General features: G+C 37.1%; 2 protein-coding genes across 2 annotated transcripts in view; both read right to left on the reverse strand.

Annotated features, from left to right (window-relative positions):
* LOC119655692 (odorant receptor 22b-like) overlaps positions 1-14,870 on the reverse strand; it is a 153,498-nt gene that overhangs the window by 64,317 nt on the left and 74,311 nt on the right. The window lies entirely within an intron of this gene.
* Positions 13,557-14,846, reverse strand: LOC119655678 (odorant receptor 59a-like). The gene is made up of 3 exons (XM_038061678.1): positions 14,183-14,846; positions 13,738-14,098; positions 13,557-13,680 (listed from the first exon to the last, which is right to left on the reverse strand). The coding sequence occupies exons 1-3, from the start codon at positions 14,773-14,775 to the stop codon at positions 13,630-13,632; spliced, it is 1,005 nt and encodes a 334-aa protein (XP_037917606.1). The 5' UTR covers positions 14,776-14,846; the 3' UTR covers positions 13,557-13,629.

Here is a 14,870-nt window from a genome sequence, read left to right on the forward strand (position 1 = left end):
CGGCGCTCTGATTTCAAATGTGCAAAGTCAACGCTTGATGGATCACATTTCTTTACCGTGGTACGTCATCGTGAAACTGAGCTGATGAGGTATTCCCTAGGCATTGAATCGCTTTCGAGTAATTTTGATTACTACGCGTGTAGTTTAATTACTACCAATAGTAGCACACTTAAGTGCACAATGAAAAAAAAACGAAATATAAGTAATCTGAGAACAATTAACTGAGAGTAAAAGTATTGCAGAATTAGTAAGCAAAAAACGAAATGTGGTGATCTTGTGAAGTATGAATATTTTCTAAATCAACACTAGAATTAACTATAAACACAAAATGCATATGAACATAATGATAACTACATCATATACAAGCAAAATAGCATCCAAATAAACGATTCAAGTTTTCTAGGCGTTTATAAAAAACGACCAAGTATTTATATTTGTGTAAGTATTACATTCTTCATTTTCATCCTCTTGTAACAAAGTCCTAGGGTTAAATAGCCTTTTTTATTATAATTTTTAAAGAGCAGATTCAATTATAAAAGAATAATGAACACAATGAAGAAAATAAGAACGATACATTTAAGAACAAACAAAATTGTGGACCCTTCCGCAAAAAGAAAATTAGGCATAAGCCTTGATATGTATAATACTAACAAGACAATCGACTTCATCGGAAAAAAAAAACAACACATCAACACCCGGAAGACAATTCTGCATCAATCGGAGATCTACCAGGGGACTGGCTATTGATGGAAGGGGTTATTAAGGCGCTACGCACTACTTAGGGGTTTCCGTTTTGGGCGCCATCATTTCGATCGTTAGAGGTAGAAGGATGGCCTTACACCCTTAGAATGCAAGCTGGCAACGAGTGACACCAATACGAGAGTTTCCATATTCAGAAACTTGGGACCGTTTGCCAATAGATAACAGTCCAGGTCCAGGCAATTGGACTTTCTTTGCGCGGGAGGATGTTCAAGCGATTTCACCGGATTTTCTCCAGCAGCCGCATCTTTGGAGCTAGCCCAATGAAACCCAGTCTGCCTGCGCATTTAACCTCTTCCGTCGTTTCATCACATGCTATGCAAATGGCCTGTTTGGACATCACGAGATTCTTTTCCGCCTTTGCATCAGCATGTTACAGGCCAAATGGTATATTTGGCCTCGACATGACTTTCTTCCGTGTCAGCAGTTCGCAGCGCAACAGCAGGTGTCGATTTGTCGCCGACAACCAAATTTACAATAATAAACAAGTGTTCTTGTGTTGTGTACAAGAACACTTTCAAAGCAATGTGTAAACACGGAAGGGTCAAACATAGGTGATTTTAAGAATAACGTTACTTTTAATTTTGAGTTGTGAACAAGCCTCTGAACAGAGCTAAAGGGTTCTATCCGAGAACACTTTACGCGCGGGAATTACTTTAAAATCGCTTTTAATTAATTAAGTAAAAATTATTAATAAGAGTGAAATAGAATATTGTGATTAGAAAATAAAGGTATGTTGAAGTGGAGTCGCGAGTGTTCTCATTTACTTAAGCCATACAAATCAAGTAAGTATTCTTTCTAACCCCTTTAGTGTTTTCTGTTTCAGTGGTGTTTGATAACCCCATCGTTCCGAAGTTAGGTTTCGGCAACCCGGAACGAGAGCAACCACGGTCCTCTAGTAAAACATCCAGGAGCTAGTGCGCGAGCTTGGCAAACGCCAAGCAGGGTAGTTCACTGGAAGAGGCCGTTTAGGAGAATGCTGAAACAGGCTTGATGAAGATTTAAAACTTCCAGAGATATTTGAATTAGAGCGGCTTCGGCTATCCGGAAGGCCAAAAAAGGACTTTGAAGAAAGTTCTCTACGTACTAAGCAAAGGCAGATCAGTGAGTTAACATCAAGCATAAGCACAGACAAATTGTACATGGCCACAGAATCAAGCTTAGTCAAATCTGGAAAGAGAAGTGTAGCTAAGGTTGTAAAATTAGCCATCCAATCTTCACCCAACAGAATAAAAAAAGAGCATACAGCCCTGAAGAGGCTTTAGATCTTGTAGTTGATCTTGACCTAACCAAGGAGGATTATATAACCATGCGAGTTGGAGCGAAGGAAAGAGGGGCTGACATTTACCCTTCGTATTATTTAATAGTAGAGGCAAAAGAGATGTGTTATCCTCCAAACATTACCGTTTCTGAAAAAGAAGCTTCTGTGCCCTTGCAAGATCTTCTTACACATACAGCAGAACGTTTGACACAAGTACAGGCTGAAGTAATTCTTCAGAATATTTCGGAGAACTCTAATATCATCGAAATTTATTACAAATGGGGTTTAGATGGAAGTGGTGGGCATAGCATATACAAACAGAATTTTGCAGATAATTCATTATATGCCGATTCTAACATTATTTTGTGTACAATAGTGCCATTGCAAATGTGTCAATCTAATAATAATAAAAAACAAATATTTTGGAATAATTTAACCCCATCATCGACGAGATATTGTCGTCCAATTGCATTGAAAATAAAAAAAGAAAATATTCAAAATGTGAAAGACGAATATAAAGAGGTGGAAAAACAAATGTTGCAATTGGAGCCTACTATTATTCGTATGGATGCTATTAAACATGTACTCATATGTACCATGTTAGATGGAAAAACGATTAATATTTTAACTGAAAATACAAACTCGCAGGCGTGTAATATTTGTAAAGCTTCTGCAAAAGATTTAAATGATGGAAATGATGGAAAATTGCAAAATAGGGACTGTGATGAAAGCGCGTTTAAATTTGGTATCTCTGTACTACATGCTCATATTAGGTGCTATGAATATTTGTTGCACATAGCTTATAAATTGGAAATAAAGCAGTGGCAAGCAAGAGGTGAAAATGCAAAAGCAAATGTAAAGGAAAGAAAAACTAAAATAGCTACTGAGTTCTATAATAAATTGGGCCTCGTTGTCGATCAGCCGAAGCAAGGTGGAGGCAATAGCAATGATGGAAACACGGCAAGGAAATTTTTCGAGAACCCTTTACTGTCATCTGAAATAACCGGAGTTGATAAGGAGTTAATAATACGATTTTCAAATATACTTTCTGTTATTTCATGCGGGCATTACATCAAGGAAGATATTTTTAAAATATATTGCGTTGAAACAGCACATCTGGCTATATCTCTTTACGGCTGGTATAAAATGAGTGCCACGGTTCACAAACTCTTGTTACATGGTACTGATATTATAAAATCTTTACCTTTGCCAATAGGCCAGTTATCTGAAGATGTCATTGAAGCAGGCCATAAGGAATACAAAATTTTAAGGCAATGCCATTCCAGGAAAACATCAAGAATAAATACAAATGTTGATATATTTAATTGGATGCTTGTATCTTCGGACCCCATTGTAACAAGTAAACGAAAAAATCCCAAAAAGAATAAAACCAAATTTAACCAGGTGGTAATAAGTATGCTAAGAACTCCTATTTGCTGTGCGAATGAAGACGAAGAAGCAGAACTCTAATTTTAAAAAAATGTACTTATATTTCTACTATACATAATATATTAATAGATAAGAATAAGTCCTTTTGAAATACAAATTTTTATTTAATTTTTTGTTTTATTAATATTTCCGCTGTCTGTTCATTCCCGTGTACATTTTTTAATAGATCTAACGTCAAATTGGGTATATTGAATCGTTAAAACCACTAATGTGAATGAAATCTCGTATCTTCAAATGTCATATTGGATCCGCCATTTTGAAATTTTACTCGAATTTGTAACTAGCAAACTCTGTTACCCTTGAATTCTATGTTTTACCAAAATCGCTCTCATAAACAATGAGCAAATAATTTTGTCATGCTAAAATAACGATTCGTCCCAGTGTGCGTCGCGAACTCTGTACTTTCTCACAAAGGGTCCGCGTCCATGTTTAATTGTTGGCCGTAATTTGTTTTGTTTGCTTTCTCTATCTCTAAACATAAGATTGACTATTGGAGTGAAAGACGTTGCACTCACTTTCGTTCGTAAAAAAAAGTGTCTTCCAAAACGAAAAATCCTCATTTTTGTGGAGTTTTGCAAATTTTTACACTTTTGAACCGGCTTTCTTGTTAATAAACGCCTTTTTCGCGCAATCGTGCCATTTAAATAAATGATTTAAAATAAGTTCTTCCCATGGGACGTTGTGGGGGCCGCCCTCCCATTCTTAAGGTTTTATGTAAAACTAAACCTTATTCAAATCGATTCAGTGTCTGTCTGTCCGTCTCCATGTGGGAAACTCCAAACTCCCATTCAACTAGAAACTACTCATATATAATAATATATATATGCCATATAATAATCGTTGGCGTGATAATCCAATTGGATCTGGACCTTGAAGTGTGCAAGAGCACTTCATTGAAGACCGTAACAGTGCAGGTAGGAGAAAATGTGGTCAGCATTACACTCACCCGTGATTATTATCCTGATTTGACTCAGGTACCTAATCACAACTCAGTCGACTTTTATCCGACATCCAGTCAATATACAAACCCCTTTTGGCACTAGTAACTTGACTTCTGACTTTTCCAAACCATTTTCGTTTTCACAATTTTCCACTTCATCCCGACAGTCCAACGCTTTAATCACTGAGCCTGCCTGACAAAAACTATATATGTTGCACACCGATTTGGCATTCCAATTGCGACGTCCTTGGAAAAGTGCAAATATTGCCGCCATTTTGTTTTTGTTAAGGAACACAAAAATTAAATATTTCATTTAGACAAATCTAATTAAGCCAATATTATTTAAAATATTTAAAACATAACAGTTCCTATAAGAAAAAAATCCTGAAACTTGGCTCGGTTTTGGCACTTTACTGGTATTTCTGCCATTAAATAATACAGAGAACGGTATTGCTTCTTTCCAAATTTCAATTTGAGATCAATTTTCGTCACTTTCAAATTTTAATTTTTTGAAAACTAATTTAAATAAATTTTCCTTGCTTTTCAAGCATTTCATAATAAAATGAATCAGGCTATATCAAAATAATTTGATCTACTTCCTATATTCTTTTCTTATACCCTTAATGGACTTTCAAAGAAAAAATTCTGAGAACCGGAATTTCGCTTGGTCCATCGTTTTATTTAAGTACCCACATTTTGTGGCATAATAGAAGCCTATATATGTGGACCTTGCCACATGGATTAGTGGAAACACTTCAGATATAAATATCTCTTTTGACAATTTCTTATGTGAATTTAAGCGCTGGTCCCGCGGATTAACTTTGTTCCAACATAGATACGACTTTTAAAAAGTCTCTCTTGGGTATGTAGAAAAGACTGGAACATTATTCAAGGACATTAATACACATTTCACATGCTACGTGTAATTACAAACTTGCAACCAAACAATGGATTACTTTAAAATTGATTATTGAATCTAAAGTTGGTCGTATTCAGTTTCTAGGTCAAATAGAAAAGAAGGGTAGTGATAAATAAGTGGATGTTTTACAATTTTCCAAAGTAATTTTCTTAATCATGAGAACTCATGGGAAGTATTATTTCGCAGCTGTCACAGGTCCCAGTAACTGAGCAATTGATTAACAATTCTCAGTGACCCTTCTCTTACATCTTCCGCTATCAACAAAAGTTAATATCATTACTTCGACTTCAAATCAATAGCGTACCTAATTTAGGATTTACAAAATTACATATGCAATATTACACAGTTATTTTTTTTTTCAATTTCCCAGGAACACCATTTTTTTGCTTTCGCTGATTATATGTATATTGTTATGTGGATGCCGAGTTTTCCACACTGGGGCCGCTTATCGGTCTACGTAAGACTGGACTGTACTTGGAATCTTTACGTGTATTCTAAAACTTTTGTACCAATTACATGCAATATTTCCGTGTTACTAAATTGTGGAGCATTCAAATAGATGCCCGTTCTATATTTTTTATACAACCGTTTACTCACATTTAATTACTCTTAATACATTTATTTATAGTATACTTGTATGTTTTTCTAGCCCCACCTTTCTAGAAATCACTTTTCTGCATTTTTCGAAGTTATTGACATGTGTAAGTTGTGTGTAAAAATTTCCTGAAGATATGAACTGTACTTTTACTATCAAAGTTACAAAGATGGCATAGCATTGCAAGGGTATTAGAATCCTTAATTACCTTTTTACTCAAAATCTCTTTTACTCAATTCGCTACGTATATGCATACCCAAAACAATCTAATTTACAAAATAGGACAGTAACACAACAGGAAGATCAAGTAAATGCTTCATTTATTACATAAATTAAGGGAAAAAAGTATTGGCTCTCGCCCAAACACAGAGAACAAATTGTCCTTTTCGATCTGTACTAATGTCTGATGGCCAGCAAACCAAAGATACATTTTTCGGGAAATCCAACATATCAAACTTTGAAAGATTGTGAGACCACATTTTACATCGGCTGCCGTCAATTAAAACTTTGGAGAAAAAAGGCTGCAAAGCGAAAGAAACCACTACGGAAAAGCGGCAAACAGTAATAAATATTCGTGAAAGTGGAAAACCATTCAATGAAATCCCAATAGTTAATAGAAGTAAAAGTACGTGAGAAGTGTGTATTCTAGGTTTTATGATGCCCAAAGCTTGGAAAGGGGTTCGCAGATTGGTCGTCCATACAGTTTAACTCCCCGCGAGTATGTTAAAATAGAGTCAACGCAACTTCAACAAAATTACAAGAGTGTGAAAAGTGTGTAAGCACAGTAAAGCACGGTGAGGTGGAGTCTTAATCTGGGGGTGTATGGCAACGTCTGAAGGATGAAGGCGAGTCTCACGCGAATAAAAACGGATCGAATTGTACCAACTGGTCCTCCATGTTGAGGTTGGGTAGGGTTGACAATCCTACACGGAAAAACGATGTTACAAGGTCGTAGAAGGAGTCTCGGACAGCATGGACTTTAAAACGATGAACCCAAGAACGACAACGAAATAACGATTTCCACATTTTCTCATGGAACGTCAGCTCCCTGTACAGATTGAATGATCAGCAACTAGCCGACACCCTGTCACAATATAAAGGGGATGTTACAGCTTTGCAAGAGATGCGCTGGACAGGTACCGATTTCCTGGAGAAGAGCCGATACACCATATGTTATAGCGGCCATCAAGTAAACCATGTGCTCGAAGTAGGTTTCTTAATCAGTCAAAAAAGCAGAGTCGGAGGAGATACCTTCTTCCTGGCAGTTGAGCGGCTCAGTATCAAAATCATACTTGGGGATGTCAAGTAGGGACGGAGCCCGTATTCAGGCCATACGTTCCCATACCTTACACAAGTCTACCAGTGATATCGGGCTGTTCAGTCTGCAGTATCGCACGAAATGAATTAAGACAGGACCACTTTCAACCAACTGACCTCTCAGCCTTGATGAATGCCAGAGCATATAAGGGGACTAATAAAATCTCGGATCACTACCTCGTGGGCATAGTGCTTCGGGCCCGAATTACAACACCGCATACAATCCCTTCCGACAATCAGGTTAGAGTGAATACTGAAGCCATTCACAACACAGCCCTCCGTAACACCTATAACAGGGAAATGGATGGCGGAATGATCGCAGCTAACAAATGTGCTGGAGATGAAGCATCAAAAAATGATCTTCACAACCACCTGAAGATCGTTATCATTGATACGGCCAGAAACATACTTGAAAAGTCGGAACGGCTGGTTCGAGGATGAGTGTAAGCTAGCAACGTTACGGAAAAATGCCGCATACCGAATAATGTTGCATTCTCAAGGAACGCGGGCATGTGCGGAGACTTATCACGAACTTCGTCAGGCGGAATTAACTAAAAACGATGGACAAAAACTACCACCAACAAGCATGAAAGGAACAGCCCGTGTAAACCACCCACTTAAAAAACATAAGTTGCCAGGAGCCCATGGAACTATAGCCGAATTGGTTAAATATGGAGGCGATCAATTACACCAAGCCGTTCATTAACTGATGCTCAAGGTGCGGGACAGCGGATCAATGCCTGACATTCTCTGTCCCATACATAAAAAGGCTGATATCACGCAGTGCAGCAAATGTAGAGGTATCACGTTGCTGAATACCATCTATAAGATATTCTCCGTTATTTTGCTAGGTCGGATAGCCAATTTTAGCTTACAAAAACTATTCCGCTCGAAATGTCCCACCATAGGGTCAAAGCTCTTACCGTAAAAGAGAATGATCTTGCCAGCCCTTATGTATTCCTCGGAGACTTAGGTTCTTAGCAAGAAAAATGCGAACTCTTAGCCGCGTTCGAGAGAAGAATCCTTCGAAGAATGGTTGGCCCCCTACATGAGGATGGATGATTCCGTAGCCTACGTAACGACAAAATTCATTCGGTGGGCGGCTGACCTAATCCACACGGATGAGTGTGATCCAGCCCGGAAAGTCTATAAGGGTAATATCTATGGTAGAAAGAAAAGTCGTAGCAGACCTTGCCTGATATGGAACGATGGTGTAGGTCAGGACGCCAAACGGCTTTTAGGGATATTGAATTGGTGAACCTCGGTGCAGAACCGGGATGTCTGGTTTTCCTTACTAAAGCAGGACTAGACCGGATATCGGTTGTTGCGCCGTTTTTCATGATGATGAAAATATGAACAAAACTGTTTACAGTAATATTCTCAAGGAAAATTTAAAAGTAAACTAGGTATTGAGAATGATCATTATTTCCAACATGACAACAATACGGCTTTGGACTGGGAATAAATTTCTCCTGAATATACTAGGAAAATAGTAAACTCAGTTTACTATACATATTCAAAGGTAAAGGACATACCACAAAGTATTAAATGTACTAATTAAATATATTAATTTTAATTGTATAAATATATTTACAGAGCAAATGCTTTTTTCCGTCAATTTATGCAATGAATGAAATTTTGTTTTTCTGTTGTGTTATTGTCCTATTTTGTAAATATCATTATTTTTGGCATACATGCAATTGCTTTTGAGTAAAAAGATAAATAAGAATTCTAATACCATTGCAATGCAATATCATCTTTGCAACTTTAGGACGAAAATCGAATACTTTTTTCCGGCAATCCCTGCGTATATTAGTCGAAAAACACGAAGCCGCGCTGCTCCTCTTGCCAGCTTTGTTTGTGAAAATATGTAGCTACTTTCGCTTATTAATAGAAGGCACAATGAATCACCAGTATTACGCTAGTCCATATTATTATCCTGATTTGACTCAGGTGCGCCCAACTGAGTCGGCTGATACCAGGTATCCAATCTGTGATACAAATTCCGCTACCACCAGTCAGCCTAAACTTAGTTTTGGGTTATGTCCACCGACAAATATAGGTTTTAGAACTCAAATTCAAGATTTTCCCAACTAAATCCTGAAACTACCAAACTAACTTCAGAACTTTCCAAATTAACTTGTAACTTTTCCAAACCAATTTCCAATTCAAATTTAGATATTATTTAAGATTTAATTATAAAATTGTAGACAAAGGCTTTTATCGCCAGGTGAAGACGAAGCTGGAGTGTCACAATATCGCTGTTCTGGTTTCGAATCCTAGCAGTGAATAGGGAACACTAATCAACGAGCGAAATCAAAACATCATGAAAATTTACAACATCACCTACCATCACTAAATTACCCAGCTTTACCGCATCATCTAACATCAGCGCATTATTTAACATCTGCACATTACCTTGCATTACCACATTATCTAACATCAGCTCATTACCTTGATTGCCATATCATCTAACATCAGCGCATTACCTTGCATCACCCTATCACCTAACATCATCCCATTACATAAGTGGTGATGATATTACTTCTCCGAAAAGTAATGTTTTGCAATGTAGCACAAGTGGGGGCGGCACTCGACAATGCCGAGATGATGCCGACGCCGAGCATCGCTTGAGAATCTATTTTTGTTATGGTGGCTTGGCAACTTTCGGTTGGTTTTGCGCTGGCCATGCACTGTCTTTGGGCTGGCTTTTGGTTAGAAAAATTATTTCGGGGACAGGAGAATATGTGGATGCAGATTCTTTGCTTTCAATAAAATTGATCCGTAATGCTTTTGTTGTAGTCCGAATAGCTGAGTGTTTAGAGCACAAGGCTGTCATACGGAAGGTCGCGGTTCAAATCTCGCTGGTGGCAGTGGGATTTGTATCGTGATTTGACGTCGGACACCAGTCGACTCAGCTGTGAATGAGTACCTGAGTCAAATCAGGGTAATAATCTCGGGCGAGCGCAATGCTGACCACATTGCCTCCTGCAGTCTACTATAGTGTACCGTTACGGTCTTGAATGAAGTGCTCTAACACACTTCAAGGCCCTGATCCAATATGGATTGTTGTGCCAACGATTATTATTATTATTAATGCTTTTGTTTGGTTGCTGATTGATGTGTGTTTCTTGTTGGTGCTAGACTTGATGTGGATTAAGTAAGGCAGCTGATATCAATACAGTGTTTGTCTTTAATGGTAGGTATATACTGCTCAAAAGTTATGAAGGTCTTATCTATTGCACTTTACTTTTCTTATCTAAGATGTATTCCTCGTTTATGGTGCTTATGTTTACTCTATCCGTAATTTGTATTAGTTCTTATCATGTACACTTCATAAGCCAGCGGGTATGTTGATCCAGAAGAATTCTTACTTACTTTACAATCTGCTTGACGATTATAGTGCGAGTATACTTTTACTTTTGGTTTTAGAATTTGTTCATTGGTAAAATATGAATTTCATGGGTGATTTCAACTCATATAGTGTAAATAGTCATTTGATTTTGAAATACGCCAGTCTTAACATTATGCAATTTTAAAATGTCAGATTGTGTCCTAAGCTTGGTGAAGTATGAAGGAAAATCAACTGATCAGCTTTACATAGGAAGTTAACAGTAAATTAAATTCTTACCCAAGTGGAAACTGTGTATCCCATGCAAGCATGCAGTGAGTAACATTGTTCTAGGTTGCACCCCAAAGGGGGGCTTGGGGAATTCTTTTCACCGAGTACGGTCATATGGGCTGTCAAAAGAAAAGTGTCGATTAATACTTTCTGAAATCGATATTAGCTTTAATATTGCTAATAAAAGGGAGAAGTACGGAGGTTCAAAAATATTTATTTGAAGGCCCCGTTCATAGCAGCTACCCAAGCTAAAAATTCGAAAGAAAAATCATGGTCACAACACAATTTGTCAAGCGGTCAATATACTCTCCGTTACAATATCTACTCAAATAAAGTTAATAATAGTATGTTATTATATTTCGAAAATCTACTGCGAACTTTATATTCCTAAAATTTTGCAATAAGACTGACTTTAATAGGAAGCATTACATTGATGGAAATCCTACTAGTATTAACAAAATTATTATATAATAGACAAAACTTGCTCCTTTTGCGACAAACTGCCACTCCCTAAAAAACAAAGGATTAATACCACATTGAATTGAATCTAGGGTATATTCAACGTGCATACACAACCGACTATATCTGATTTACATATATGATTTAGGTTGCGTGTTGATTTTTCGGTAGGTTTGCGCGAATTCCAATGTTGGTTGATTTCTCAGGTTCCAGTGCAGACCCTGTATCAGCTAAATGAGGCATGCGGTTTTGTATAATGACAGATGAGGCACCGAAGTGTTCAAAGGATCTCCGCCCTCCACATTTTTGAGCCTGGCTATCATAGAAGCAAGCAAGCGCGTGTCAACAGAAAACTTCAATGGAGCTTCAGTATTTGCGGCACTACAATTTTTAGGTTTTCACAATGGCTCTTTCCTCTTGATCGTCTCCGGGTACTAAGGTCGTTGACCAATCACAGTCATTACACAACTCATTCGTTGCGTCTAACAATTCCTGAAAAAACTAAGATTTGAAAATTGAATTCCAAACAAATGAATTGAAAAAGGTTTTAATCCACCGATATAATATTAGAAAGCACAGTTACATATTGCTCTTCAAAATAATACTGAATAATAGAAACTGTAGAATGTGTTATTGCATATAAGCTGGGGCAGTGACAGTAAACATGTTGACGAACCCAATCCCGCCTAGGCTATCTTGCTATTTGGATTCATTACCAGATTCATCAGTTGAAGTCAAAAGATTTGTAGCGCCACCAAACCAGGTGGTCTGCGTTGGGAAAAGCTAAAAACAGAGGTTTTTGGTTTCATTGAAAATGTGCTTGAAGAAAATTTAGGAAAGACACTGAAAAAAATTAAGGGGATCATCCCTTGTGAAGGCCGTTTTTTTTGGCTCTTTTAGAAATTTTTTGTAAAGAACTGGATAAAGATACAAACACGAATTTTTCACCATAGATTTGTTAACATCTTGAACGTGTATAGGAATTTTTTCAGCACGATCGCATAGTTCGTTATTGAAATACAAAGCAATTTCAAAGAATTTCCTTGGATAAATTTTGGGCTATGATGGCATCCGATTTTCAACATGCAGTTTCGAGAAAAACGCATTTAAAAAGTAGAATGCGATTTTGAGCCATAAAACCTTAACTGGCCATTAATCTGATATACCTAATCCATAAACGTTTCTTCAAGACACACATGTACAGCCTTGGCTTTGATTCGTCTTTTTAGCGAAGTCATTCCAACATCATCCGGACTGATAAATATGAGCTTTATTACGGCGATCGACATAAATCTGGCATGTGACTTATCACGTGTTTAACACTGTAATTTCCGAACGACTCCGAATATAAAAAAATCACTTTGCACATATATTCCATACTATATCTAGATACAATTGATGCCAAAAAAAAAAATTCGGTATTATCAATAGTGCAATTTTCACCAAACTTGATAGAACCATACTTTATATTATACTCTAAGTTGCTGCGGGTTTTGCAGTCAATTACTAAGATAGTATAGTGTCAGCTTCGGTTTCGGAATGTCAGAACTGAGACCAGTTTTAAAAAGTACTAATTGAGACCTTTGATTTGATACCCCATATGACTATATTCGGTGAAAAAAAGTACACCCCCCTTTCATATGTATGTAAAGGGATTCACAGACTAACATAATATCGTGAAAATAGGCTCAGGCGTTTCCGAATAAATCGGGTGTCACAAACAGACATGCAAACAGACAGGCAGACAGACAGATAGACATCGAATCGATTCGAATAAGGTTTTGATTTACACAAAACCTTAAAAACCGAGCTTGGACCCAAAATAGGCTATTTGTAAGTGTCCCACATTTTTTGACTTAATTTTTGAAGACATCATATAAGATAGTATTTATGAATATGGATATAAAGAGTGGTGGTTAGAATACCCCCCAATTTCCTATGTCATCCTGTGCTCTCGCCTGTGCTGTCACTTCATATTCGTCACAACACCTTTCGTTAAAAAACGTTGGAGTGGACCTATGTCCGTGTGAAAGATGACCATAATCATTTTAAAATGGTTATCCGATTTATAGCAACCTCATTTGAATTTTGTGTTGAGAATGTTGAAAGAATCGTCAACTCTTCGTCCTTGCACCTGTATTTGCAAATCTGTAAGCAATTCTAACAATTTATTTATTTATTTGTTTATTTATTTGTGCAGAATATTCCAACAATTTTTATATAAAACGATCATCACAAATATTTCTGAATTCTATTGAAATCAAATGATGTGCTGTTATATCTCAATGTTGACTTCTTCACGTTTTGGTTAATTCATCATACTATAAACTGCCGAGAAAGAGTAGGCGTATTGCACAATCTGAAAGATCAGATGAGAATTATTCCTAATCGATAACTGTCTTTCACTTTCATTTACACTGAGAAAAGTGGGCAAGTTTATCGGCACTATTCCACACACTACAATCGGGTTACAGTTTTGTGCCCTCTGCATAATTAGGAGTATCGCACGTCTGAAGGCACGATCCTGACCAGGCCAATTAGTTGCATACGCTGCATCTGTAAGCTCCTCACTAAATGATTGAAACTGATGAGCAAGAACGCAAATTGGTAAAATTTGAAACAAGAGCGAAAGGGTTAATACAACAGTAAACATAATGTCCGAGGGTTCCATACTTTCGGAGATTATAGATGTAATTGAAATGCAGAGAAGAATACTGGCAATCAAAAGTTCCACAAAGAACATTTTCGGGACAGTTTCATCTAAAATTTTATAAATCCTAAAATTGAGGATAAATTGCTTCACTTCCTAGTTTGTTCCATTTCAACAAGATTTCCTTCCATATTGAACTAAAAATACTCACTTGAGAATGGTAACGTGACATTCAACAAGGGTAGGAATATTTGAATGAATAGGATGTTCTCTGTCTTCATTACCGATACGCAATAATTGTTGAGATAGAATTTTTAAATATGCGTTCAACAATAGAAAACACGTAGGTGGGTACATGTCGTTGGCAACAGTTTGGAGAAGCATCAAATGTGGAATCATAGAATCGTATAGGAATTCCACCACAATGTATTCTTCAAATGGAGACCATACAGGCGATATCGTTACTTGACCTAATGTGAAAACGAAACCCACTATTTTGCAATATATGCAAAATATGCAAGCAATCGTGAAATATTTGCATATTCGATGGCTTGTTTCAATTGCTTTCTTGGCCACTGCTTGATCTTCCGGTAAAACCACATGTTCATCTAGGATTTGAAATAAGTTGTCCAATTGAAGCAGCTTCTTACGAGCCAAGAGCATCAACAAATATTGAACAACTTTGCTAAGGAAGGCGAGGTAATATGTCATATGTTTAAGAACACACTTAATGCCTCCACAGAATACGATATCCAATATTATCGTTAACGTTAAAAACGTGTTTATGCCCACAATGAAGCTCATCCAAGCATAGTAACACTTTTTAAACTTGGTCCAGGGAACCAAATACAAAATTTTCCAAATCAGGCGAATCTGCTTCAAACCACGATAAGTGCCAC

The sequence above is a fragment of the Hermetia illucens genome, chromosome 1 (assembly GCF_905115235.1).
Source record: "Hermetia illucens chromosome 1, iHerIll2.2.curated.20191125, whole genome shotgun sequence".
In the NCBI taxonomy this organism is placed as follows: domain Eukaryota; kingdom Metazoa; phylum Arthropoda; class Insecta; order Diptera; family Stratiomyidae; genus Hermetia; species Hermetia illucens.